The 23,933-nt window shown below is 54.5% G+C and overlaps 9 protein-coding genes across 9 annotated transcripts; 5 read left to right on the forward strand and 4 right to left on the reverse strand.

Annotated features, from left to right (window-relative positions):
• Nucleotides 1-33: 33 nt before the first annotated feature.
• CAOG_06678 (glutamyl-prolyl-tRNA synthetase) lies at nt 34-5,609 on the forward strand (the record flags this gene model as incomplete). Its single annotated transcript, XM_004344249.2, has 4 exons — nt 34-106; nt 802-3,713; nt 3,829-5,321; nt 5,465-5,609. Exons 1-4 carry the CDS (start codon nt 76-78, stop codon nt 5,607-5,609), a joined length of 4,581 nt encoding a protein of 1,526 aa, XP_004344299.2. The 5' UTR covers nt 34-75.
• Nucleotides 5,610-5,941: 332 nt separating this feature from the next.
• On the forward strand, nt 5,942-8,864 carry CAOG_06679 (zinc-dependent metallopeptidase). The gene is made up of 2 exons (XM_004344250.2): nt 5,942-6,181; nt 6,291-8,864. The coding sequence occupies exons 1-2, from the start codon at nt 5,953-5,955 to the stop codon at nt 8,657-8,659; spliced, it is 2,598 nt and encodes an 865-aa protein (XP_004344300.1). The 5' UTR covers nt 5,942-5,952; the 3' UTR covers nt 8,660-8,864.
• On the reverse strand, nt 8,799-9,742 carry CAOG_06680 (hypothetical protein). The gene has a single exon (XM_004344251.2). It carries the CDS (start codon nt 9,674-9,676, stop codon nt 8,900-8,902), a length of 777 nt encoding a protein of 258 aa, XP_004344301.1. The 5' UTR covers nt 9,677-9,742; the 3' UTR covers nt 8,799-8,899.
• A 335-nt stretch (nt 9,743-10,077) lies between these two features.
• Nucleotides 10,078-11,737, forward strand: CAOG_06681 (hypoxanthine phosphoribosyltransferase). Its single transcript, XM_004344252.2, has 8 exons — nt 10,078-10,268; nt 10,439-10,559; nt 10,687-10,799; nt 10,905-10,922; nt 11,009-11,170; nt 11,287-11,307; nt 11,444-11,447; nt 11,552-11,737. Exons 1-8 carry the CDS (start codon nt 10,125-10,127, stop codon nt 11,617-11,619), a joined length of 651 nt encoding a protein of 216 aa, XP_004344302.2. The 5' UTR covers nt 10,078-10,124; the 3' UTR covers nt 11,620-11,737.
• Nucleotides 11,655-13,155, reverse strand: CAOG_06682 (abhydrolase domain-containing protein 12B). Its single transcript, XM_004344253.2, has 2 exons — nt 12,845-13,155; nt 11,655-12,658 (listed from the first exon to the last, which is right to left on the reverse strand). Exons 1-2 carry the CDS (start codon nt 13,117-13,119, stop codon nt 11,758-11,760), a joined length of 1,176 nt encoding a protein of 391 aa, XP_004344303.1. The 5' UTR covers nt 13,120-13,155; the 3' UTR covers nt 11,655-11,757.
• Nucleotides 13,156-13,510: 355 nt separating this feature from the next.
• CAOG_06683 (eukaryotic translation initiation factor 3) lies at nt 13,511-16,744 on the forward strand. Its single transcript, XM_004344254.2, has 7 exons — nt 13,511-13,646; nt 14,286-15,211; nt 15,362-15,532; nt 15,629-15,762; nt 15,868-15,946; nt 16,050-16,160; nt 16,291-16,744. The coding sequence occupies exons 1-7, from the start codon at nt 13,526-13,528 to the stop codon at nt 16,546-16,548; spliced, it is 1,800 nt and encodes a 599-aa protein (XP_004344304.2). The 5' UTR covers nt 13,511-13,525; the 3' UTR covers nt 16,549-16,744.
• Nucleotides 16,745-16,810: 66 nt separating this feature from the next.
• On the reverse strand, nt 16,811-18,345 carry CAOG_06684 (hypothetical protein). Its single transcript, XM_004344255.2, has 2 exons — nt 18,291-18,345; nt 16,811-18,162 (listed from the first exon to the last, which is right to left on the reverse strand). The coding sequence occupies exons 1-2, from the start codon at nt 18,328-18,330 to the stop codon at nt 16,859-16,861; spliced, it is 1,344 nt and encodes a 447-aa protein (XP_004344305.2). The 5' UTR covers nt 18,331-18,345; the 3' UTR covers nt 16,811-16,858.
• A 107-nt stretch (nt 18,346-18,452) lies between these two features.
• On the reverse strand, nt 18,453-20,945 carry CAOG_06685 (proteasome 26S subunit). The gene is made up of 5 exons (XM_004344256.2): nt 20,741-20,945; nt 19,941-20,032; nt 19,117-19,833; nt 18,920-19,004; nt 18,453-18,780 (listed from the first exon to the last, which is right to left on the reverse strand). Exons 1-5 carry the CDS (start codon nt 20,829-20,831, stop codon nt 18,590-18,592), a joined length of 1,176 nt encoding a protein of 391 aa, XP_004344306.1. The 5' UTR covers nt 20,832-20,945; the 3' UTR covers nt 18,453-18,589.
• Nucleotides 20,946-20,986: 41 nt separating this feature from the next.
• On the forward strand, nt 20,987-22,619 carry CAOG_06686 (hypothetical protein). The gene is made up of 4 exons (XM_004344257.2): nt 20,987-21,167; nt 21,281-21,382; nt 21,692-21,997; nt 22,154-22,619. Exons 1-4 carry the CDS (start codon nt 21,066-21,068, stop codon nt 22,466-22,468), a joined length of 825 nt encoding a protein of 274 aa, XP_004344307.1. The 5' UTR covers nt 20,987-21,065; the 3' UTR covers nt 22,469-22,619.
• Nucleotides 22,620-23,933: the final 1,314 nt, after the last annotated feature.

Here is a 23,933-nt window from a genome sequence, read left to right on the forward strand (position 1 = left end):
TGTGTGTACTTGTTTTTGAATTTGTCAGCTCATTCTTCCACTTCCTCCTTTTTTTCCTTTCTTCACACACTACCAATGTCCTACACAATCAAAGGCGACAGTGCAGGTAACAGAAAACGTTAAGCTTTTTTTTTTTTTTTTTTTTTTTTGTTTGTATGGTTGTTGCATTGCAGCGCGCTTTCCAACACACAAACCTGCGGGTGCTTCCGGATCTCCGCTTCCCGCTTCCACATTCACGCACACACATCTGATATACGCACTCGTAGTACACCTTGTCTCAGTTTGCTGTTCCCTGAGTGCGATTGGTTCATGATGCGAGCTGCAGTCCAGCGAGCCATGAGGTTTTCTCTTTTTTTTTTTTTTTTTTTTTCTTTTTTATTATACTTTTGATGGAACGGCTCGCATTCGCCGTCAACACGCCCTGTCGCATTCATCATCGACCCACGGTGCATCCTTTGTCTCGAGGCACCCGTCTGTGTGTGAGGAGAGGGGGCCACTGCTGACAGCATCGCACAAGAACAAAACCATTCAAAGATCTCGCTCTTTTTTATTTTTTTTTTATTCATTCTTTCTGCCCCTTCCCCGCTTCTGTCTGAGCGCTGAGATTTGAGCAACAGCAGCAGCAGCAGCATCGACGTACCACTCGTACAAGCTTTTGCTCCAAGCGAAACGCTGCCGCGCAAATCCATTCGTCTCTCCACCAACAAATCCCCGTTTCACTATGAAGCAATCGCTGCACATGTTGACATCACTCACTCCCATCACTCACTCTCAACTCTCTCGACCAAAAACAACAAATAGTTCTGCAGGTTGTCGCTGCGATCGTCCGCGAGCACGGCGTCCAGGTCAAGATCGAGGGCAAGGGCGTCCCCGCTGGCCAGCTCGAGCTCACCACCGCTCAGGGCGCCAAGGTCGGCCCGGCCACTGCATACAACCTGGCACGATTGCTGTCGCGTCTGGCGCCAGCATCGGGCCTCTATGGCGCGCAGGGCGATGCGCTCGTCGCCACCGAGGTCGATACCTGGGTCGACTTTGCCGCATCCCACCTGCCCGAGTCCGGCGTCACGGAGGCTGGCCTTGCACGCTCGCTCGCATCACTCGACACGCACTTGCGCCTGCGCACCTACCTTGTCGGCTCGGCGCTCTCGCTTGCCGACGTTGCCGTTGTCCTCGCACTCTCCGAGGTCAACAAGCAATGGGCTGCCGCCTCCCGCGACGGCAAGTTTGTCGAGGTGACCCGCTGGGCGACCCACCTGGCCACCCTTGCGCCGTTTGGCAAGCGCGTGCACTACCCTGGAAAGAAGCACGAGCGGGAGCCTTCCTCCTCTGGCGCTGCCTCTGCCTCGTCGGGTGCGGCCCCTGCCTCCAAGAGCCTCGCCTACCAGCATGCCAGCGACAACCAGGTGATCAAGAACCAGTCGGCCAAGTTTGTCGTGCTGCCCGGTGCCGAGATGGGCAAGGTCGTGACCCGCTTCCCCCCGGAAGCCAGCGGCTACCTCCACGTCGGCCACGCCAAGGCCGCGCTGCTCAACGAGTACTATGCTCGCATCTACGAGGGCACGCTCATCATGCGCTTTGACGACACCAACCCGGCCAAGGAGAACTCTGAGTTTGAGCAGGCCATCCTCGAGGATCTCGAGAGCCTCGGCATCAAGCCCGACAAGTTCACACACACCTCGGACTGGTTTGACACCATCCTGCAGTACGGCGAGCGCATGCTCAAGGAGGGCAAGGCGTTTGTGGACGACACCCCCGTCGACAAGATGCGCAGCGAGCGCGAGGCGCGCCAAAACTCGTACCGTCGCGACGCCTCCGTCGAGGACAACCTCAAGCTGTGGGCTGAGATGATCAAGGGCTCCCCCGTTGGTCTGACGTGCTGCATGCGTGCCAAGATTGACATGCAGAGCAACAACGGCGCCCTGCGCGACCCCGTCATGTTCCGCTGCAAGAACGAAATCCACGTCCGCACCGGCGACAAGTACAAGTGCTACCCGACGTACGACATGGCCTGCCCCATCGTCGACTCGCTCGAGGGCGTCACACACGCACTCCGCACCACCGAGTACCACGACCGCGATGCCCAGTTCTACTGGATTATCGACGCGCTGGGTCTCCGCAAGCCCATGATTTACGACTACTCGCGTGTCAACCTCTCATACACTGTGCTTTCCAAGCGCAAGCTGCAAAAGCTCGTCGACATGAAGCTTGTGGACGGCTGGAACGACCCGCGCTTCCCCACCGTTCGCGGCGTGCTGCGTCGCGGCATGACGGTCGGCGCCCTTCGCGACTTTATCATCTCGATTGGCTCGTCCAAGAACTCGAACCTCATGGAGTGGGACAAGTTCTGGGGCTACAACAAGAAGCACATTGACCCTGTTGCTCCGCGCTTCACTGCCATCGAGCGCGACTCTGCCGTGCCCATTCGCGTTCTGAACGGCCCCGCCACCCCCGAGGAGACGGACGTTCCGCTGCACCCCAAGGACGCCAGCATTGGCACCAAGAAGGTTGTTCGCGCCAACGCGCTCATCATGGAGCGTGTTGATGCCGACGCCATCAAGGAGGGCGAGATTATTACGCTGATGAACTGGGGCAACCACATTGTCCGCAAGATTTACCGCGAGCACGGCAAGCCCATCGCCTCGGTCGACGTCGAGTACCTGCCCGAGGACAAGGACTTTAAGAAGACCCAAAAGTTCACTTGGATTGCCAACGTCCCCGGCAAGTCGCTCGTGCCCGTCCTTTCGTCCGACTTTGACTACCTCATCATCAAGCCCAAGATTGAGGAGGAGGACAACATTGACGACATTCTCACCCCCAAGACCCGCTTTGACACGCAATTGCTCGCTGAGCCCGCTGCCGCCAACCTCAAGAAGGGCGATATTATCCAGTTCAACCGCCGTGGCTACTACATTGTCGACGCCAAGAACGACGATGGCTCGTTCACCATGTTCCTCATTCCCGACGGCTCGGCCGAGATGGTTGCCTCCAAGGCTGCCGCTGCTTCTGGCGCCATCGCCTCCAACCCCGCCCTCAAGAAGGAGGCCGCTGCTCCCGCCACGCCCGCCGGCACCTCCTCGGATGCTGCTGTCGCCAAGCTTGCCGACCAGATTACCGCACAGGGCAACACTGTTCGCGACCTCAAGGCTGCCAAGGGTGACGCCACTGCCGCTGTTGCCGAGCTCCTCAAGCTCAAGGCCGAGTACAAGGCGCTGACTGGCAAGGACTTTGCCCCCGGTGCTCGCCCTGCTGCTGCCCCTGCTGAAGACAAGAAGAAGGCTCCTGCCGCCCCTGCTGAAGACAAGAAGAAGGCTGCCGCCCCTGCTGCTGCTGCCCCTGTCGCCGCTGCTGCTCCTGCCGCTGCTGCTGGCTCTGGTGATGAGGCCGCTCTTGCTGCCAAGATCACCGCCCAAGGCAACATTGTGCGCGACCTCAAGGCTGCCAAGGGTGACGCCACTGCTGCCGTTGCCGAGCTCCTCAAGCTCAAGGCCGAGTACAAGACTTTGACTGGCAAGGACTTTGCCCCTGGTGCTCGCCCTGCCGCTGCCCCTGCTGAAGACAAGAAGAAGGCTGCCGCCCCTGCTGCTGCCCCTGTCGCTGCTGCCGCCGCTGCTCCTGCCGCCGCTGCTGCTGCTTCCACCTCCGCCGCTGCTGGTGCTCCCGTCTCTGATGCCGAGGCCGCTCTCGCTGCCAAGATCTCTGCTCAGGGCAACGTTGTGCGCGACCTCAAGACTGCCAAGGCTGACGCCACTGCCGCTCTCGCCGAGCTGCTCAAGCTCAAGGGCGAGTTCAAGGCCCTCACCGGCAAGGAGTACACTGCTCCTGGCGCCCGCCCCGACTCCCACCCCTGCCGCTGCTGCTGCTGCTGCTGCTCCCGCTGCCGCCAAGGCGGAGGCCAAGCCCGCCAAGGAGAAGGCCGCCGCTGCCTCGTCCGCTGCATCATCTGCCGCCGAGGACGAGAAGCGCATTCTGATTGGCGTTGAGGCCGACAAGGCAACCAACTTCCACGAATGGTACACTCAGACCATTGTTCGCGCTGAAATGATCGAGTACTACGACATTTCTGGCTGCTACATTCTTCGCCCGTGGGCTTGCTCCGTCTGGGACCACATTCGCGACTTTTTCGACCGCGAGATCAAGCTGCTCGGCGTCGAGAACGCCTACTTCCCCATGTTTGTGTCCAAGAGCGCCCTCGAGAAGGAGGCAGACCACATTGCTGACTTTGCCCCCGAAGTCGCCTGGGTCACCAAGAGCGGTCAGTCCGACTTGGCCGAGCCCATCGCGCTTCGCCCCACCAGCGAGACCATCATGTACCCATCGTTCGCCAAGTGGATTCGCTCGCACCGCGATCTCCCGCTCAAGATCAACCAGTGGGCCAACGTTGTCCGCTGGGAGTTCAAGAACCCCACGCCGTTCCTGCGCACCCGCGAGTTCCTCTGGCAGGAGGGCCACACTGCGTACGAGACCAAGCCCGAGGCCGACAAGGAGGTTTTGCAGATTCTCGAGCTCTACCGCCGCGTCTACGAGGAGTACCTCGCCGTCCCCGTCATCAAGGGCAAGAAGTCCGAGAAGGAGAAGTTTGCCGGCGGTCTGTACACGACCACGGTCGAGGCCATCATCCCTTCCACCGGCCGTGGTGTTCAAGGCGCCACCAGCCACAACCTTGGCCAGAACTTTTCCAAGATGTTTGACATTCTGATTGAGGACAACGACCGTCCCGGCCAAAAGAAGCACGTCTGGCAAAACTCGTGGGGTCTGACCACCCGCACGATTGGCGTCATGATTATGCTCCACGGTGACAACAAGGGTCTTGTTTTGCCCCCTCGCGTCGCCTCGCTTCAGGCCGTCATCGTCCCCTGCGGCATCACCGCCTCGCTCTCGGAGGCCGACCGCGCCGCCCTCATGGCTTACGGCAAGCAAGTCGAGGACGCCCTCCGCGCTGGCGGCATCCGCGTCAAGTTTGACGACCGTGACAACTACACTCCCGGCTACAAGTTCAACCACTGGGAGCTGCGCGGCGTTCCGCTGCGCATCGAGGTTGGCCCCCGCGACATGAAGAACAAGCAGATTGTTGCCGTTCGCCGCGACACTGGCGAGAAGACTTCGCACTCGGTCGACAACATTGCCACGACTGCCAAGACCCTCCTGACCACCATCCAGGACTCGCTTCTTGCTCGCGCAACTGCCGTTCGTGATGCTCACGTTCGCCGCATCGAGAACTGGGAAGACTTTGTTCCCGCGCTCAACGCCAAGTGCGCCGTCCTTGCCCCCTGGTGCGACGAGACTCCTTGTGAGGAGGACATTAAGAAGAGCTCTGCCAAGGTGTAAGTGACTGTTTTGGGGGGTCGGGGCTTTGGGGGTTTTGAGGTTGAAAGAAGTTTGTGTTTATGTGGCGGAATTTTTTTTCTTCCTCTCATGACGCGATGCTTGATGATTGGTTTTTGTGCGACATTTGTGTTTTTTGCAGTGACACGGATGACGGTTCTGGCGCTGCTATGGGTGCCAAGAGCTTGTGCAAGCCCTTCGAGCAGCCCGAGCTCAAGGCTGGCCAGAAGTGCGTCAAGTGCGACAAGCCCGCCAAGGTTTTCTGCCTCTTTGGCCGAAGCTATTAAAAGTTGCATTCATACATGTGGTTTCTTGCCATTGGTGACTGGATTTTTTGTTGTTTGTGGAAGAGTTTTGTATGAATGTTCAATCGCGTCAAAGTTTAGCGTGCCATGTTCTATTTTCGATGCTTTTGGAGTTGGTTGCGTTCACGACGCCTTTATTATGTCTCGCAGCCTCAAACAAGTGCTCTGATGCAGGAGCTTCCCCCCCTCCCCCACCGCCGTCCCCTCACTTTGCTTCTGGTCCCATTTTCAATCTTGATTGAACTTTCATTCATCTTTTTTTTTTTTTTTTTTTTTTTTTTTTGATTCTTTTTTTTTTTTTTTTTTTTTTTTTACTTTCCAAGTCATGTCGCAGCGCTGGGGTGCTCTGACGCTCGTTGTCAGCGCCACGCTGTTGCTGATGATTGCAGCGACTGCCATTGTCACCCAGCCAGGCGCACTCTCTGGCTCGAGCTCACCGACAGAGACAGGCCAGCTGCAGCAGGACGCCAACAAGGCAGCAGCGCCACTATTGCACCAGCAGCTCAAGCGATCGCCCAAGCGGGCCACCGACATGCACTCTGGATTGAATGATGGTAATGCTTCGTGCTGGTGATGCTCAGAGTGATGGTGCGGACCGCGCTGGAGGCAGTCCCAGCGACGTAGAGCTCACCCCCTGTTCCAACGAACTTGGTCGCAACCCAGGCATTGCTCGAGCACCCAACACGCAACCCCAAGACCAAGACCAAGACCAAGACCAGCCTGGTGCTCATGATGCGAGCAAACTGACTACTCGCGACGACCTTGCGCCGGCGTGCGACAATCCTGGCAATGCAGGCCTCGAAAAGTTCTGCTCGGATTTCCTCACTTCGTACAACATCCAGGCCACGCAGCTGCGTCGGTCGTTGGCGCTGGCACAGTTTGCCTACGAGACAAACATCACGGACGCCAATCTCGCAGACATGCAGGTGATTGAGGCCAACGTGACCGCCTTCGACCAGCAGGTGGTCACTGGTCTCCGCATCATGCTGACGTTCGGCCAATTGCCAGACTACTCGCCCGCGAGCGTGAATGCCGCGTTGTGCCCAGTCACTGCACGTCAAGTCAACAAACTGTTGCTTTCGGACGTCTCCAGCAACGCCACACGCCGCGCAGAAATCTCCTCGCTCGTCACCCAAATGCAGCAGATTTATGCCACAACAACCGTGTGCCTTGGCGATCAAACCCCGCCGTGCACCAACAACCTCGAGCCCGAGCTTGCCAGCATTCTTGCCGACCCCTTGGCCACGCCCGCGGCCAAGCTGGAAGCCTGGCTTGGCTGGCACAACAATGTCGGCGTTGCCGTTTCCCCGTTGTTTGCCCAGTTTGTGCAAGCGTCAAACGCAGCCGCGGTGGAGAATGGATTTGCCAACACTGGCGAGTTTTGGCAGTCGGGCTACGACATGCCCGCGGCAGATTTCGTCACCATGATTGACAACCTGTGGACGGACGTCCAGCCCTTGTACAACCAGCTTCACTGCCACGTTCGCCGACGACTCTCTGCGCACTATGGAAGTGATGTGGTGCCTCCCGAAGGCCCCATTCCCGCGCACCTTCTCGGCGACATGTGGGCCCAAGCCTGGTCGAACGTGGCCTCGTTTGTGCTGCCCTACCCGGACGTCGACGCACCAGACGTCACTGCGGCGCTGCTTGGCCAAGGCAAGACTGCTCTGGAGCTGCACGAGCTTTCCGAATCCTTCTACTCGTCGCTGGGCTTTCAGCCCCTGCCCGCCAGCTTTTGGTCGCTGTCCATGCTGGAGCGCCCTCAAGACCGCGACGTTGTCTGCCATGCCTCGGCGTGGGACCTGGAGGAAGGCGACCTCCGCATCAAAATGTGCACAGTCGTGAACGAGGAAGACTTGTACGTCGTCCACCACGAGCAAGGGCACTTGTTTTACGACCAGAGCTATGCAGCACAGCCTCCGCTCTTCCGCGAGGCGGCCAACGATGGTTTCCACGAGGCGGTGGGCGACACCATCCGTCTGTCTGTTTCATCGCCACGCCACCTCGAGTTTCTGCAACTGGCAACCTTTGAAGGTCTGCCGGAGGCGGAACTCGCCCAGGTGCAGCTCAATGCTCTGATGGGCGTCGCGCTTGACAAGCTGGCCTTCCTGCCATTCGGATACATGCTCGACAAGTGGCGCTGGCAGGTCTTTTCGGGCAGCGTTGCCCCTGAGCAGTACAACGACCTCTGGTGGCAGCTGCGCTTTGAGCTGCAAGGCGTCGCCCCTCCGAACGTGCCACGCCCCAGCAACATTTTGGATCCCGGTGCCAAATTCCACGTCGCTGCCAATGTGCCGTACGTGCGGTACTTTTTGGCGTTCGTGCTCCAGTTCCAATTCCACGATGCGCTGTGCAGGCTGGCTGGCTACTCTGGGCCTCTGTCAAACTGCGACATTTACAACTCCGCCGAGGCTGGCCATGCGTTGCGAGAAATGCTTGCGCTCGGCTCGAGCAAGTCTTGGCCCGAAGCGCTGGAGGTGCTCACCGGCACCCAGCAGATTAGCGTTGAGCCCATGATTGCCTTCTTCCAGCCCTTGCTGGATTGGCTTGAAACTGAGAACGACGGCCAAGTCTGCACTTGGGGCGAGCTGCCCACACCAGCCACGACGGATGTGCCACAAGCGTCCAGTGCCACTCCGGAAGCCTCCTCTGCCACGCCAGAGGTCAGTTCTGCAACACCCGAGGTCAGTTCCGCAACGCCTGAAGTCTCTTCTGCAACGCCGGAAGTCTCCTCAGCAACGCCGGAAGTCTCCTCAGCAACTCCCGAAGTCTCCTCAGCAACGCCTGACGTCTCGTCAGCAACGCCTACATCCACAGCCGCCGCAACGAGCACCAAGCCCGCTGTCGTGCCTCCCAAGCCGATTCGCTACGGCGAAGACCTCACTGGCCTTTGGGTCATGATTGCCTTTGGTGCTTCAATGCTTGCGTTCGGCATTGGCCGCCTCAGCTATTATCGTGTCAAGGCATTTTTGCAAGCTGAACGGTACAACCGGTATGACGACGAGCAAGCAATTCTGGACGACGACTTGTAGGTGATTTGTCACCCCCTTTCCTTTTGTTCGTGCATCCCCTTGTTTTTTTTTTTTTTTTTTTTTTAATTACGTGTTGTCACTCTGTTTCTGTGTTTGTTGATTCGGTTTTTACATTGTGTACTTTGGTCCGATGGTATGATTTGTCTTGTACTTTTTTTGCGTCAATTTGTTTTGTTTTTGTGTGATACAAACAAAAAGCTCCCCCTTTTATTTGCTCACACAATTCTGCACCATTCACGATTATCGCTCGGCGCCGCCTTTCAGGGTCGCAAGATACTGCCCCATCATGGCGTTGCACATGGCCGCGTAAGGATTGGAGTTGACGAGCTCGGTGCGGGAAAAGTCGCTGCCGAGTTCCGCTGCACGACGATGGTCCGCCTTCGAGTCTGCATCAAGCTGGAGCAGCTGTCGAACCAACGCACGCTGCACATAGGCCTGTCGCGCGGTGCGAAGGTGCTCGTCAGACTCAAACTCGGCTGGAGACTTCGCTCCCGTCGGGTCGGAGAGCTCGATGGCTCGACCGAGCAAGGTGAGAATTTCGGAAAAAGCAGATGTAGTCGCAGGAGCAGCAGTTGTGCAGCTTCCAGGGGTTGCAGACTCCCCGCAGCTAGCGGTGGTACTGGCGGTAGGGTGGTGTCGGAGTCGGAGGACCTGGGCGAGATTGTTATACAGCGATGGCTTGCGTGGCGCCAGAGCGATGGCCTTTCGCAGGAGGACTTCTGCTTCAGCGAGACGCTGCACATCGCTATCGCCATCGTTCGTCGCGGCGGCGTCAGCAGCGGGGTGCGACGTCGTCGTCGTTGTCGGAGAAGGAGAAGTAACAGCAGACACGGAAGAAGCGAGGCGCACGGCCTGGAGCTCGAGGGCCACTGCTTCGCGCTCGCTCTCGGACAGCGCAGGTGGCTGTGTCGGTCTTGCAATGGGACGGATGGTCGCCGGCGCGCGCATTGTGGAGAGCGTCAGCGTCGGGTCAAAGATGGCGTCCAGAATGGCGTCGTGCTGAGCGTTTCCGGCCATCGAGGATTGAAGGAATGGCAGCCAATGGAGATTGACTTGAGATTGACTTGAGATTGACTTGAGATTTGACTTGAGATTGACTTGAGATTGACTTGAGATTGACTTGGAGCGAGTACTTTGCTGAATACTGCACAAAAGTACTACTGTATGAGAGAGGACTGAGGATCGGACTCGCGTTGCCATTCATGCTCAACGCAAGCTCAAATGGAGACGACGCAAAGAACGGGCAAGAATGTGAGCGGGGTCGTAGCAACTTTGAAACGTTGACCCGCTGCTCAGACATGCTCAGCCAGTCAGTCAGTTTTGGTTTTACGTTCTCATCTTCTTCCACATTGTTATTGTTCCATCGTGCAATTGCAACACTATTCTCTTTCCAGTTCATTCCAGAGTTGCTCTGTTGTTTTTATTTCTCAGTCCTTTTTTTTCAAAACCCTCGAACTCTGAGAGAATGAGCGCCAAGCCGCATTGCATTGACATCCCCGACACCAACCAGGGCCTTGCGCTCGACCTCTTCACCATCCCGCACCACTACAAGGACGCCGTCAGCTCTGTGCTGATCTCGCATGGTCAAATCCTCGACCGCGTCGAGAAGGTGCGTTTTCGGCTCTGAGGATCGATCGGAGTTGGCTCGCTGACTGACCTGGCTGTCGGAGCTTGCTCGTTTGCGCACTCTCAACGTTGCTCCGACTAACTCCCGTTTCCTTGTGCTTGACTTGTTTTTGGCTTGTTTTTGGCTTGTGTGTGCGTCGGGCCGCACTTTAGTTGGCGCAAGACATTACGCGCGACGTTGGCCAGAAGCACCTCATTGCCATCTGCGTGCTCAAGGGCGGTCACCAGTTCTTTGCCGATCTGCTGCTCCACATGAAGAAGTTCAACTCGCGAGGTTTGTGGGGATTTAATTTTATTTTTTGTTACTTTGTTGCAATGAGTTAGTTGGCTTGGCCTTCTTGTTTGGTTTGGTGAAACCATTCTAACCCAAACGGATTACTTGTTGTTTTTTGCTGCGTTAGAGGGCTCTGCGCCGCTGTCAATCGACTTTATTCGTGTCAAGAGCTACCACAATGATCAGTCGACTGGTACGGTGACCATCACTGGTGGAGATCTCGAGTCCATTCGCGGCAAGGTAACTGAAAACCACAAGTTTGTGAATGTTGCAATTCCTCGCTCGTGCGTTGCTCATACACTCACGTCGCTGTAAACATTCTTGACGTGGCATTTGGTCATGCAGGAGGTGCTCATTGTGGAGGTAAGAAGCTCCTCGACAAGGATTGGGCTCAATGTTGAATGGTTGGCGAGAATTGCGCTCACTTCCAACTGTGCAACTTTTGCTAGGACATTATCGACACTGGCAAAACCATGACCATGCTGCTCAAGGAGCTGGAAAAGTACGAGCCCGCCAAGGTGCGTGTCGCAAGCCTTCTGGTCAAGCGCACGCATCTGAGCAACGGATACGTGCCTGACTATGTCGGCTTCTCGATTCCCGACAAGTTTGTTGTAAGTTTTCGCGATCAACGCCCGCAATGTGCTTTCCAGCTGTTTCTAGGCTGTGTTTTTTCTCATTCATTTTGGGCGTTGCTTTGTTTTGTTTGTGTTTGATTCGGAACACAAAGGTTGGCTACGCTTTGGACTATGTAAGTTTCGTTCGTTGTTGCGAGGTGAATTCTAGACGCAGTCGAATGTCGAGAACGAGTGCTCATTGAATTATGCTGCATGTTGTCTCGTTGATCGCTGGCTTCTCGACTTTGGATTCCTGCTCAACACTTGCAGAACGGTACGATTCGCTTTTCTGTTGCTCTCGCAGCTCGTTTATGCCATTGCTGCACGCTCACACTCGCTTCCCAACACTCCTGTTTGCTCCATATCACCGTCACACAGAGTGGTTCCGTGATCTTGATCACATTTGCATCATTTCTGACGTCGGCAAGACCAAGTATGCCGCTTAAACACAAGTCAAAAAAAGCAAACAACAAAACCGTTGGCTTTTCTACCAGTCCACTGCCACTGTGTCACCTTTGTACTGTCACAAACAGAAGCCACCGCAATACAGTAATTCCTGCATAATTTCAATTCACACCCCCCCATCAAGAACGGTGGACGTTGCCCGCAAAATCCTGAACGAATTGCTGGACGGAACTCAGAATGCCGGGTTGCATCCAAATCGTGTTGTGGTCGCCGTCGGGAAGCTCGACAAAGCGCACGCCGTGTGTTTCCCGCACCTTTGTTCGGAAGCCATTCGCAGTAACGGGCACAGTGTGGAATCGTTGCCCGAGGCGCGCGCGCTCCGTTCGGGCATCGATTGCGCTGTTGTACAGCTGCTCTCCGAGCTCGATGGGTAGCCGCTTGTCCTGGCGTCCATGTACGATAAGAATGGGAATGTCAATGGTCTTGATGCGTTCGACGGAAGGGAAGTTGTGGGCGAGGAAGCGATCGAGCAGCCAGTCCAGCTTTGGAATGATCTGGAACAATGTACCAGCAGGATGATGCAGTGCGCCGTCTCGCAGCGTTGAGAACGGCGCGTCGAGGATGAGGGCAGACGGGAGGGGAAGGATGTGGCTGAGCGCATCGCTCGTCTCGGGCATTGCTTGAACCAAGTGCTGCTTGATGCGCTGCTCTTCCTTTGCGTGCTGCAAGCACAGCTCTGAGATGAACCGCGAGCTCACTCCGGATCCCAATGAGTGACCCCAGATCAGCACACGGCCCGAGTTTTCCTCGCCAATGCGACTCAGCACCCACTCGTACGCAGCGAACGCGTCCAAATTGAGCCCATCTTCGGTCGGAGTGCCTTCCGACTCGCCAAACCCTCGGTAATCGAACGTCAGCACATGTGCACCCAGATGCGAGGTGACAGTGCGGTAAAAGTCGACGCGGTGTCCGACGCCACGCGTGCCAGCGTTGCCATGAAAGTAAATGATGATTTTGGCTTGGGAGGTCTGCAGTAGTCTGTCAAACACCTCGTCCTGCGCTTCTCCGCGAACCATCGCCCTGTAGAATGAATGCATACCAGTTTGTTGTAGAGTCATCGTAGGAGATTTGCAGTGAGTCGAGCAAAAGGTAAATGGAAGCTCCAACAACCACAGCGGGTAGTCGAGCAGGATGAACGAACAGACGCCTCCAAGTGCCCTAGGACGGCGCTCTCGGGATGGCTTCAAATGTACAAAAGAAACTCACATCTCGGCGTGGAGAGTGAGAGGACCGGCGGGGAGGATGTGCCAGGCGCCGAGGGTCAGTCCGTCTTGCGTGGTGATGGTGACTGGGCGAGCGCCGTGCAGGCCATGGAGATGCGGCGCAGTGTAGTGCGTTGGGAATGGGATGCGGAGGACATGCAGGTAGACAAAGACGGCCTGGAACGCAGGGCTCAGCATGACGGCAGCGACAATCCCAGCGTACACGACTGCGACCACTGCAGTGAGCTTGGCGAGCGTTCTCAGCCACCCTGCTGCCATCGGAACAAGAACAAGAACAAGAAAGAATAAAATATGAGAACTGAAGAAGAATGAAACGAAGCGGTTGTTGGAGATTGGACCTCAGAACTCTGAGAAACGAAAGCCGGTTGTTGTTGAGGGTTGCTGAGATTGGATTTGTGCTGAGATTGGCTGACGACCAAATCCAAGCTCATCCATCATCATCATCCCTTCGGATGTCGATCGCATTGCGACACTGGCTGCTGCTGCTGCTGCTGCTGCTGTTTGGCATTGGCGTTGTGTGTTGTTTGTTTCATCCATCACTGTCCTCCCCCTTCCCCACCACCACCACCATCATGCAGACTCTAATTCTCTAATGCATAATGTTTAGTGATGATGATGATGATGAAGGTCCAGTTTCATTCTTCTTTCTTTTGCTTTCATCATCATGTTCTCTGACTCGATTGAGATTGAGACGGAGGCAATGGGCACCTACGTCCCGAGCAGCGCCAACAACCGCAGCGGCCGCCGCGGCAACAACGACGGCAACTACGCGGCATTCCAGCAAGGTTAGCAACCACAAAAAGGAACGGCGATGGCGCGGAGTGGAGTGGAGTGGAGGAGAGGAGAGGAGAGGAGAGCAAGCGTCGACCTGCACTTGTGCTTGAAGCCCGCACTGCAGCCCGACTCGCAACGGGCGTTTTGATGGGCAACACGCGCACCTGGCTTGATGCACCACTCTGCAATCGGCTGCAACGAGGGAGGGGGCGCTTTGACCTCTTGACTGGCCTTGGTCTCTCGTCTCCATGCTTTCCCCCATTGTGGAGCACCCGACGCTCGTGCCTGCCGCCCTCTTTTGAAGATGCGCATTTTTGCGTCGGCGAACTTGTGACTGCGACCAGCCCAATGACAAGTAGAGCCCAAGCGTGTCTGGGATGGCGCTACATTGAAAAGTCGAGATCCCCCATCTTCCAAAAAAAAAAAAAAAAAAAAAAAAAAAAGTCAATGCAAATGCATTGAAAAAAATCAAAATCCATGTGCTTTTGTCAACCAAAAAAAAAAAAAAAAAAAAAATTACAATCAAAATGCAATGGAAAAAGTCAATACCAATGTCAGCACAGCTGATGGAAGGTCTGATTCTCACTCACCCCCTCCTTCTTGCTGGTATTGTGTGCTATTGCGTGCATCTCCTTCTTGCGATTGATTAGGCGACTTTCCGATGAGCAGCGGCGCTGGCCTGTTTGGCTCGGCTGAGGCGGCAGGCGCCATCCCGATCGGTGCCGCCACTAGTGCTGGCTTGTTTGGCACTCCCGGCGCGAACGTTGCTGCTGCTGCTGCTGCTGCTACTGCTGGCGCTGGTGCTGGTGCAGGTGCATCGAGCGCCGCCGCCGCCGCTGCCGCCACCTCGACCACCAACGGCATCCCCGACATTGTCGCAAAGTTCCTCATCTTCTTCCAGCGCACGTTGGCCGAGAACAAGAACGTCAATGAGATCACGTCCGTGTATGATGGCGGCTTTGCACAGACGACCGAGCGCTATTACAAGAATGCGCCTTGGCCCTCGGCAGATCTGATTGCTCCCCTCGTGGACAACGACACCTTCTTCCTCATTCTCTACAAGGAGCTGTACTACCGACACATCTATGCGCGCCTGACCCCCACGCTTGAGCAGCGCCTCGAGTCGTACGAAAACTACTGCGACCTGTTTGACTTTATTCTCAACCGCGATCAGCCAGTCGACATCGAGCTCCCCAACCAGTGGCTCTGGGACATGATTGACGAGTTCATCTACCAATTCCAATCCTTCTGCCAGCTGCGTGCCCGCGCCGACACCAAGACTCCCGAGGAGCTGGCCTTCTTTGAGGCCAACCCCCAGGTCTGGGACGTCCACAGCGTCCTCATCATTCTGCACTCGCTTGCTGAAAAGTCCAACATTAACCAGCAGCTCGAGCTCCAGCGAGTGGGTGGCCCCAACGCCGAGGGTCTTGCTGCCGTTGCTGGCGAGTTTGGCTCGCGCGGTCTCTACCGCCAGCTCGGTTTCTTTGCCCTGATTGGTCTCTGCCGCCTACACTGCCAGCTGGGCGACTACTATCAAGCCCTCAAGGTTCTCGATAGCCTTGATTTCGGCCGACGTGTGAGTTTGTTTATTTGGAGAAGATTCGTTTCGTTCGAATGTTTTTTTTTTTTTTTTTTTTTGTTTGTTTGTTTTTGTTTTTTTTTTTGGGGGGGGGGACGTCGCATTGATTGGGTTATTTTGTTTCTTTCTTGCAACGCTTCATCACAGGGCATGCATTTCAAGGTCCCCGCTTGCCAGATCACTGCCTACTACTATGTTGGTTTTGCTTACTTTATGCTGCGCCGCTACCAAGATGTTGTGCGCACCCTCAGCTCGATTCTCTTGTTGATGCTCCGCACACGTCTTGGCAACTTTGGCCCGTCACATCAAGTGGACATGGTCGGTGAAATTGCAATCCGTGCATCGCGAAAGCTTTGTTTGATGCTTTTTGTTTGTTTGTTTGTTGTGCTGACGTACCCGTTCACAATGTCACAGAGCTCCAAGAAGAACGAACAAATGTACGCTCTCCTCGGCATGGCTGTGGCTTTCAACCCCCAGCGCCTCGATGAGACCCTCCAAGCCACGCTGCGCGAAAAGCTCGGCGAAAAGTACCAAAAGCTCCAGAAGGGGTACGCAGTCGCCGTGTTGCTTTGTTGTTCTTTTGCTTGTGTCAACAAATCTCTCTCGTCTCTCATCTCCTGCTGCTGCTCCCGCTTGTCTTGACATTTCTGCAGCGACGAGGCTACTTTCGAAGAGCTGTTCAAGGCTGCCTGCCCTAAATTCATCGCACCTGTTGTCTCCGACACTCCCTCCGTAAGCAGCGCTTTCCATGTGTTGTCGATCAGCGCGTGCGCGTGCCACAGCGAATCTATGATTCACTTTTGCTCTTTGTGTTTTTTTGTGTTTTTCCACGCAGAATCCCCTCGCTTTGCAACAACGTCTGTTCCTTGCTGAAATGAAGCAACAAATTTTGCTGCCAGCTATTCGCAGTTATCTCAAACTGTACACCACCATGCCGATTGCCAAGGTATGGGTGGTTTTTTTTTTCTCGTTTTAATCTTTTTTTCCACGTTTTCGGAAACTCTGAAAGTTGCGCGTGGTTGACTCACTTTTTTGCCATCTCGAACAATACTCTAATACTCTGTTGCTTTGTGCAGCTCGCCTCCTTCCTTGATGTGGACACCGACACTTGCCGCACACAATTGCTGTCATACAAGCACAAGATGCGTAGCGTCGTCTGGTCTCAGGGCCCTCCGCTTTCTGGAGAGTTCCACTCAACCTCGGACATTGATTTTTACCTGAACAAGGACATGATTCACATTGCCGACACCAAGGTGGCGCGTCGCTATGGCTCTGTGTTTATCAAGCTCATTTCCAATTCGCGGACACCCAACGACAAACTTGCCTCGGCTTAAGGACAATTTGTCAGTTTGTAGTTGCTTGTGATTTCGATCTGTTGCTCCTTTTTTTTGCGTTGTTGTGGTCTTTGGCGTCTTCTTTTTGACTGTAATCAAACTAAAAGCGCGTCGAGAAACAAGACTCACGTACGGCGCAATCCCGTCATGCTTTGTGCACAAACGAATGGACTGAGCCTGAGTGCATTGATAAAACCAAAAAAAAAAAAAAAAAAAAAAAGAGTCAAAGTGCCAGAACGACAAACACAAAAAAAAAAAAGCACTAAGATTGGGTCGCTAACAACGGAGATAACTCAAACAACAGAAACATCTACAAATGGACAACTTCGAGATGGGGAAGGCCGTGGGGACGATACCCCATGGCAACGGCCATCTGGCCAAGCCCTTCACTTTCGATGCGGTGTCGAAAGGGATACGACGGAAAGTTGAGGCCGTATCGGTGCAGATCTGCATGGACGAGCAGAGCGCCAGCACCGACCGCATCCAGCTCGACTGTTGCTTGCCCATCGCCAAAGTCGGGGTTGTCTCGAAAGAAGTTGATGCCTCGCGGAGGAGACATTGATGTTTCATACCCTTCAAGGAGCAGTTGGTCGCGAGGCAGCTTCTCCTCATAGGCGAGTGATTCGGGCGTTTGTTGCCACGAATTGAGATCATACACGCCGCCACCGAGCGCAAGCACCACGTTTGCCACGACAATGGGCTTTTCGGGCTGAAGCAGTTGCTGGATGAGGTTGGACGGGAAAAAGTGCAGGTCGCTGTCGAGCCACAACACCCACCGCTCGTCCCGCAAGCAGGTTGCAAGAAGAATGTTCCGGGACTGGGCCAGAATCGCCCTTCGGTGGGGCTGTACCACGTACTCGTGACGCTCCTGCTGCCCGAGCCGAAAGTTAAAGTCCTTTCGCACGAGCCGAACGCTGCGATATTTGGACTGCAGCTCTGGGAGCAGGCTCTGAACGAGGTCAAACGTGCCATCCTGGCTGTCGCTCACCAGCAGGCCAATGCTGATATGGGTCTTTGGGTAATCGAGTCGATCCAACTTGCTCAGATAGCTCTCAATGTGCAACTCGGCATTCTTCAGCGGCGTGAGAATCAGAATGTTTGCAACTGGGTCTGCTGTTGCTCCAGCTGATGCGATTTCTGGCTTGCTGGCCATCAGGATAACGCTCGTTTGATTGAGAAAGGTTGATGCCGCAGCCTTTGCAGCCGATTCGTCCACCGTTGCAGGTTGCATGGCAGGTCGTTGGTCGTTCGCACAGCGCTCCTGCGCTGCCAGTTCCGCTCTGGATTTGCATCGCTGCAAATTGGCCGACGCAGTCCGGACTCGCTCCATCAATGTAGTTCGCTCTTTGGTCAATTCTTCCATCTTCTGCTTGAGTCTATCAATTTCTGCAAGGCTCGCTTCGAGTCGAGTGTCGAGATCGAGTTGCCGCTCGCTCGAATCTGTCAACTCTGTCTCGAACTCGGCAGCCACACGCCGATCGCTCGACCCTGCGAATTGCGCATCGAGTTCCTGTGTTACTCCCGAGCCCGGCTGAGGCAAAGTTGCAGGCGGACGGCAGGGCGCGCACTGGTAACCGCTCATGTATGCGAGCGTCGAGCTAGCCGCCAGAACACCTTCGAGAGGATTGAACGAGGAGCAACAAAAGAGGTCACAAGCGACACATGGAACATTGCAAAACTGGTGAGTGGATGTGTGACGAGGCAGACAGCTCGAGGGGAGGAGGGCGCCATTTGTCAGCTACCAAATGTGACGAGAAGCAGCAATTGGCCTCGACGCGACATGTTGTTTGGCCGACGACAACAGAGACTGGGACGGAGCTACAAAAGGGCAGCATGGCCAGTAGCATCAAACAAGACACACACGCACACTTAAAAAAAAACAATGAATGAAACAAACCCCAAGATCTAACTGTATCAACGTTTTGGATTTGGAAAAAAAGCAACATGATGCAACGCAACACCACTTCTCGAACAGCAAAAACGATAAAAGAAGAAACCACACAACAAGAACGATTTCGCAAAGTTGGTTGCTCAAGGTTGTTCAGATCTTGGCGTACTCGAGCTTCGTCTCAAGCTTCTTGGCCTCAGCCACTTTGCGTACACCCTTGATCATGTCTTCGCTCACAATGTACTCTCGCTCTGCTCGGATGGCAAACATGCCAGCTTCCGTGCACACATTTCGCAAATCGGCGCCGTTAAATCCGTCACTGAGCTTGATCACAGCATCCCAGTCTGCGCGCAGAAGGAAACAACAAAAAAAAAATAGTAAGTATGACAAAATAACGTCAGAGATTGGGCATGAAGAGTAGCAAAGCCGGCGCATAAGGAACAATGCAAGGGTCGATGCAGAAGAAACAAATCTGCGACGTACCAATTTCTCCGTGCTTGGTGATGGCTGCAGAGTGAATCTTCAAAATGTCCATGCGCGCTTGCTCGTTCGGCAGTGGGATTTCAATCTGTGTGGCAAGAGAATGCAGTGCATGGTGAGACATCGATCAGCTGAAAGACAAACGCAACGACAAAGACAGAGCAGACGAAAACAAGACACAAAACTTCTCAAACTCTCACCTTGCGATCCAATCGGCCGGGACGCAAAAGTGCAGGATCAAGCGTGTCGGGTCGGTTGGTGGCCATAATCATCTTAACTTTGCCAAGCACATCAAAACCGTCCATTTGGTTGAGAAGCTCCATGAGCGTGCGTTGAATTTCTCGATCGGCAGAGGTACCCTCAGAGAAGCGTCGGCCACCGATGGCGTCGATTTCGTCCATGAAAATAATGCATGGTTGGTGGTCGCGAGCGTAGCCAAACATTTCACGGATGAGGCGCGCACTCTCGCCAATGTATTTGTCGACAATCGAGCTGGAAACGACCTTCAGGAAGCTCGCCTCAATGTTGCTGGCGACCGCACGGGCCAGCAGTGTCTTTCCCGTGCCGGGAGGGCCGTACAGCAGGACGCCCTTTGGTGGCTTGATGCCGACACGAAGGAAGAGCTCGGGGTTGAGGAGGGGCAGCTCGATCACCTCGCGCAGCTCGCGCAACTGCTCGCCGAGACCGCCAACCTCGCCGTACGACACGTTGCCGGGGTCCTCGGAGGACATGTTGAAGACGAGCGGATCGACCTCGCGCGGCAGCGCACGCATGATTGTGAGAGTGGTCATGTCGAGCGCGACACGGGTCGAGGGCTTCAAGAGCTCCTTGTTGAGTTGTCGGCGACACCCAACAACATAACGGGGTCCGCTTGAGGCTTTGACGATGAAGCGGTCGTCGTCGAGCTGCCGGAGGACCTGGGAAGAGGATAGAATGAGAGTTGGATGTGAGAGTGTGCGATTTGGAACGAAATTGTCGCACACACCCGCTCTCGCCGACTCTTGCACGGCAATCAACCACTTACCTCGCCAACCACTTGGCCGACGCTCTGCAACGCCTTAAAGTCGTCCTCGGCCTTCTTGAACGTCTGATTCAGCGCTGCGAGCTTTTCGCGACCTGAAACATCAAAGAAACAATCAGCACACCGATCAAGATAGGTACCAAAGTTGAGTTGTTGTCATCGTTTGTGATTGCAAGATCGCGTCACTCGAGTGAGAATCAAAGGCGAGAAACGCAGCCCCCAAAACCCAATGCAAATGCAATCCAAAAAAAAAAAAAAAAAAAAAAAAAAAAAAAAAAAAAAAAAGATGACAAAATAAAAAATTCGAGATCTGGAAAACGAAAAATAAAAAAAAAAAAAAAAGCGAGCAACAGCAGCATTGAAGGGAATGGGGACGAACGACGAACCAACGAAGCGGGACGAGAGTGCATGATGGAATGAAATGGAAGCAATGGTGAACAACGCTGAACACGCAAAAACGCAGCGAAAAACAAAACAACGGAGAGAGAGGGAAAAGAAGAAAAGAGACAAGGAAGAACAAAAAAAAAGCGTTTGATTCTGTTCCATTGCTGCTGCTGACCGAGCGGCGGGGAGGGAGGGGAGACCGCGGATGAGTCGGAGCATAGGATGCAGTGACTGACTAAATGCATCGCACATGCGCAATCTCAATCAACAGGGATCCAGCGGCGTTGAGAACGGAGCAGAACGGGACTCTCTCTCTCTCTCTCTCGGTCGCACTTCGTCAACTCGATCGCTCTCTCCTCAGCCCTGGTCCCCCTTTAGTCCCTGGTCCCCTTTGGTATGACCGTCGTCAAAACACTCACTTTGCCGGACTTTGCTCTCAAACTCGCGGTGCTCTTGGAGCTTCTTGCGATACTGCTCGAGTGCTTTGGAACGCCGCTCAACGTCTTCCATCGTTGCTGTTTCTTTCTGCGTGAGTGGTGAATTTGTAGGACTGACATGACCTCGACCGAAGAAGACTCGAACTGGTGTACGTGAACGATTGGACGCACTTTCATGAACATGAAGGCAAAGACAAAACGAGGTGGATCAAACTAAGGAGAAGACGAAATAAAACGCAGTCTAAAAAGTCTGAGAAGCAAACAAAAAACAAAAACAAAACCAGCATACTTGTCATAGAGTCCCACAATGTCTATTGCACAGCTGCTCGATGCTGCGGAAAACGGCGATATCGACCGCGTTGTGCGCCTGATTGACGAGGAAGGCATTGACGTGAACGGCCAGGACGAAGTGAGTCGGAGCACAAGCCGTTGCACATTGAGACACGAGCTGCACCCCATCGTCGCTCACTCGCAATCACTGCCATTCGAACGCATGGTGACGCTGACTGTTTGACGTTGCAGTATATGGAGTGGACGCCGCTCATCCTCGCTTGCAACTATGGCCATCTGGACGTCGTCGAGCTCCTCCTCGCCAAGGGCGCCGACCTGTACAAGTCCAACTATGTATTGCCTTCGCGCCCCATCACTCACTCACCACACCTCAACCCACCACACGTACATTCGAGAATCGAGAAGACGAGTGGCCGCGGCTGGTTTTGATACGCCTCGTCAGGAAGCGCGCTGAACAGCCGGCAAGTCCCTCGTGGACTTGGCTGAGCGATCATTCGGTCTCAACGAGAGGTTCTCAAGAAACAGATACATAACTCACAGCAGAGCCAAACAAGACAACAATCTTGTTTATTGGGCTGGAACAGGATTCTCAACTCGTTTCTTTTTTTTCTTTTTTTTTTTATTTGCTTGGTTTGGGTTCAGAAACGAGCAACACCGTTCCACCGCGCTTGCCGAGGGCAGCACGCCCATGTTGTCGAGTACTTGCTGTCAATTGGCGTCGACTTTAACAGACCCGATTACCAAGAATCGCCGCCAATCATTTACGCTTCGTCGCCTCACAATGACAACACCGAGGTCGTCGCCCTTCTTGTGGCAGCGGGTGCAGATGTGATGGCTCGCAACCAGTTTGGGCGCTTCCCGCTCCTCTACGTCAGCTCGCGCGGTCATCCGGACTCGATCACCGTGCTGCTCGACGCTAACGCAGACATTAATGGCACTGACAACTGGGTGAGTTTTCGCCTGGAAACCAATCGAATCGAAAATGGCTGTTTCTTTGGATGAGCCCTGACTGACACGACCATCACTCCGCCTTTGTCGCCGCGTTGTACTTGGTCGATTGTGTATCTTGTGTACCTCTTGTGACACTGCACTGGGCCAACGCAGGGCTGGACGCCGCTGCATGAGGCGTGCCGGTGGAATCGCGTGGGATGTGTGCAGGTTTTGCTCGATCGCGGAGCAGATGTGACCATGCTGACGTGGGATAATGGCGACACGGCGCTCGAGCTTGCTCGGCGGCACGGGCATGAAAGCGTCATTGAAGAGTTTCGTCAGCGTGGATCGCTTCTCCAGACTGCTGAGGCCGCCCAGGTCTCTGATGCGGCCCAAGAACGTCGCGCGCAGATTCAACGAGCACGCGACGAGGCGTCTGCGTCGGCCACGACTGGCGTCAACACGAGCGAGCGCGCGCAACTAGATTAGCCTGCTTTATTAACCGTCTTTTTCTTTGCTTTGTGTGCTTGTTTGATCGTTGGAAGTGTGATTCGAGTCGTTTACTTTGTAATACACTCGGCGGACTCACTGTCGTGATTGGTTTTGAAGCGCCAAACTGTGATTTGGATTACGAGCTGGGTTTGCTTTTGATGCATATCCGGGCATTTCGCAAGCCGAGGAAGTGGGGCTCATTACGCTAGCGCAGCTCGAATGCAATGAGGCAGCCAAAATCCAACGCTGAGCTTGCCTCCATTTGGCAGATGCACGCCGGGAGTCTTGTTGATGAGAGAGACAAGGTGATGCGTGCATCTGTAGACAGCAATGGAAAGAAGCCAGAGGAGTCATGTCATACGATGGTTTGACTTGTTATCATCTCTCCGACGCGATAAAAACGGACAAGTCATGACATCACCGATGGTCGACCACTGGCGCGGGGGCGGCCCTCTTCGCCTTTTCATCTCTTCCTGCTGGCTGTCTGCTTGCATTGTCCCCGTTGTTCGACGATCGCTCATCCATGCATTGGACGACACTCGTTGGTGTATGCTCTTGTCTGCAGAACCACATCAACCTTCTGTGCCAAGGGTGTCCCTCAGGCATGTCGCGCGATTTTGTTGCTGGGAGGTGATCGATCCCCCTTATCGCGTTTTCGAGCAGCGCTTTAAATTCGCCTGTTTGCTTCGATACCGTGGCTCAGTCCTTGTTTCTAGTAGCTTTTTTTTCCCCCTTGCTTTCGTTTTATTTCACGCGTTAATTTCTTCATGTTGACAGTTGGAACAGGTAACGTGTACTGGTTGACTCAGTTCCCGTCAGCTCCCATCAGTTCCACTGCATTCCAAAATTCCCCCCCCCCCAAACCGGCCCGCTTCCCTTTCCTATCATTTTCTATCAGTATCTTCATCAACAGTGACGCCATTCCGCCGACACGTCTCAACTGCAAGACGATGACCAAAAAATTATCAAAATTCTTATCAATTCGATTTCACCAAAAAAAAAAAAAAAAAAATCGTGCTTTTTGTTGTTCTTATCTGTTGACGTTTTCCACCACACAACCGACCCCCGTGAAAAGCGAATCGGCGCCTGACGTTGAGTAAGCTCTTCTTGCGCTGCTTGGCATCGACGACGACGACTCCTCTGATGGTGACTTTGCACAGTCACGTCGCTGCTATGTGAGTGAGCTGGAGAGAGAGAGAGAGCGGAGGGACAAGGGAACCGGGGATCAAGTGTGGTGGCTGCGGTTGTCGGCGTTCTTGTTTTGGATCCTGTCAGTTGCATCCACTTTGCAAGCCTGGAGAGCACTGCCAAAAAATCGGACGTCAACTGGGGCTTTGCCTCACACAAGCGCACTCCAATCCAGCGCATGTAACGATGCCAGGGTGAGGACCCCAGTAGCAGCGGGTGGCGGCTTTCTTGGACGGAACTGTGACTCCGTTGTTTGGCATCTGATTCCTTCCAC

Source organism: Capsaspora owczarzaki (genome assembly GCF_000151315.2).
Source record: "Capsaspora owczarzaki ATCC 30864 unplaced genomic scaffold supercont2.12, whole genome shotgun sequence".
Lineage (NCBI taxonomy): Eukaryota > Filasterea > Ministeriida > Capsasporidae > Capsaspora > Capsaspora owczarzaki.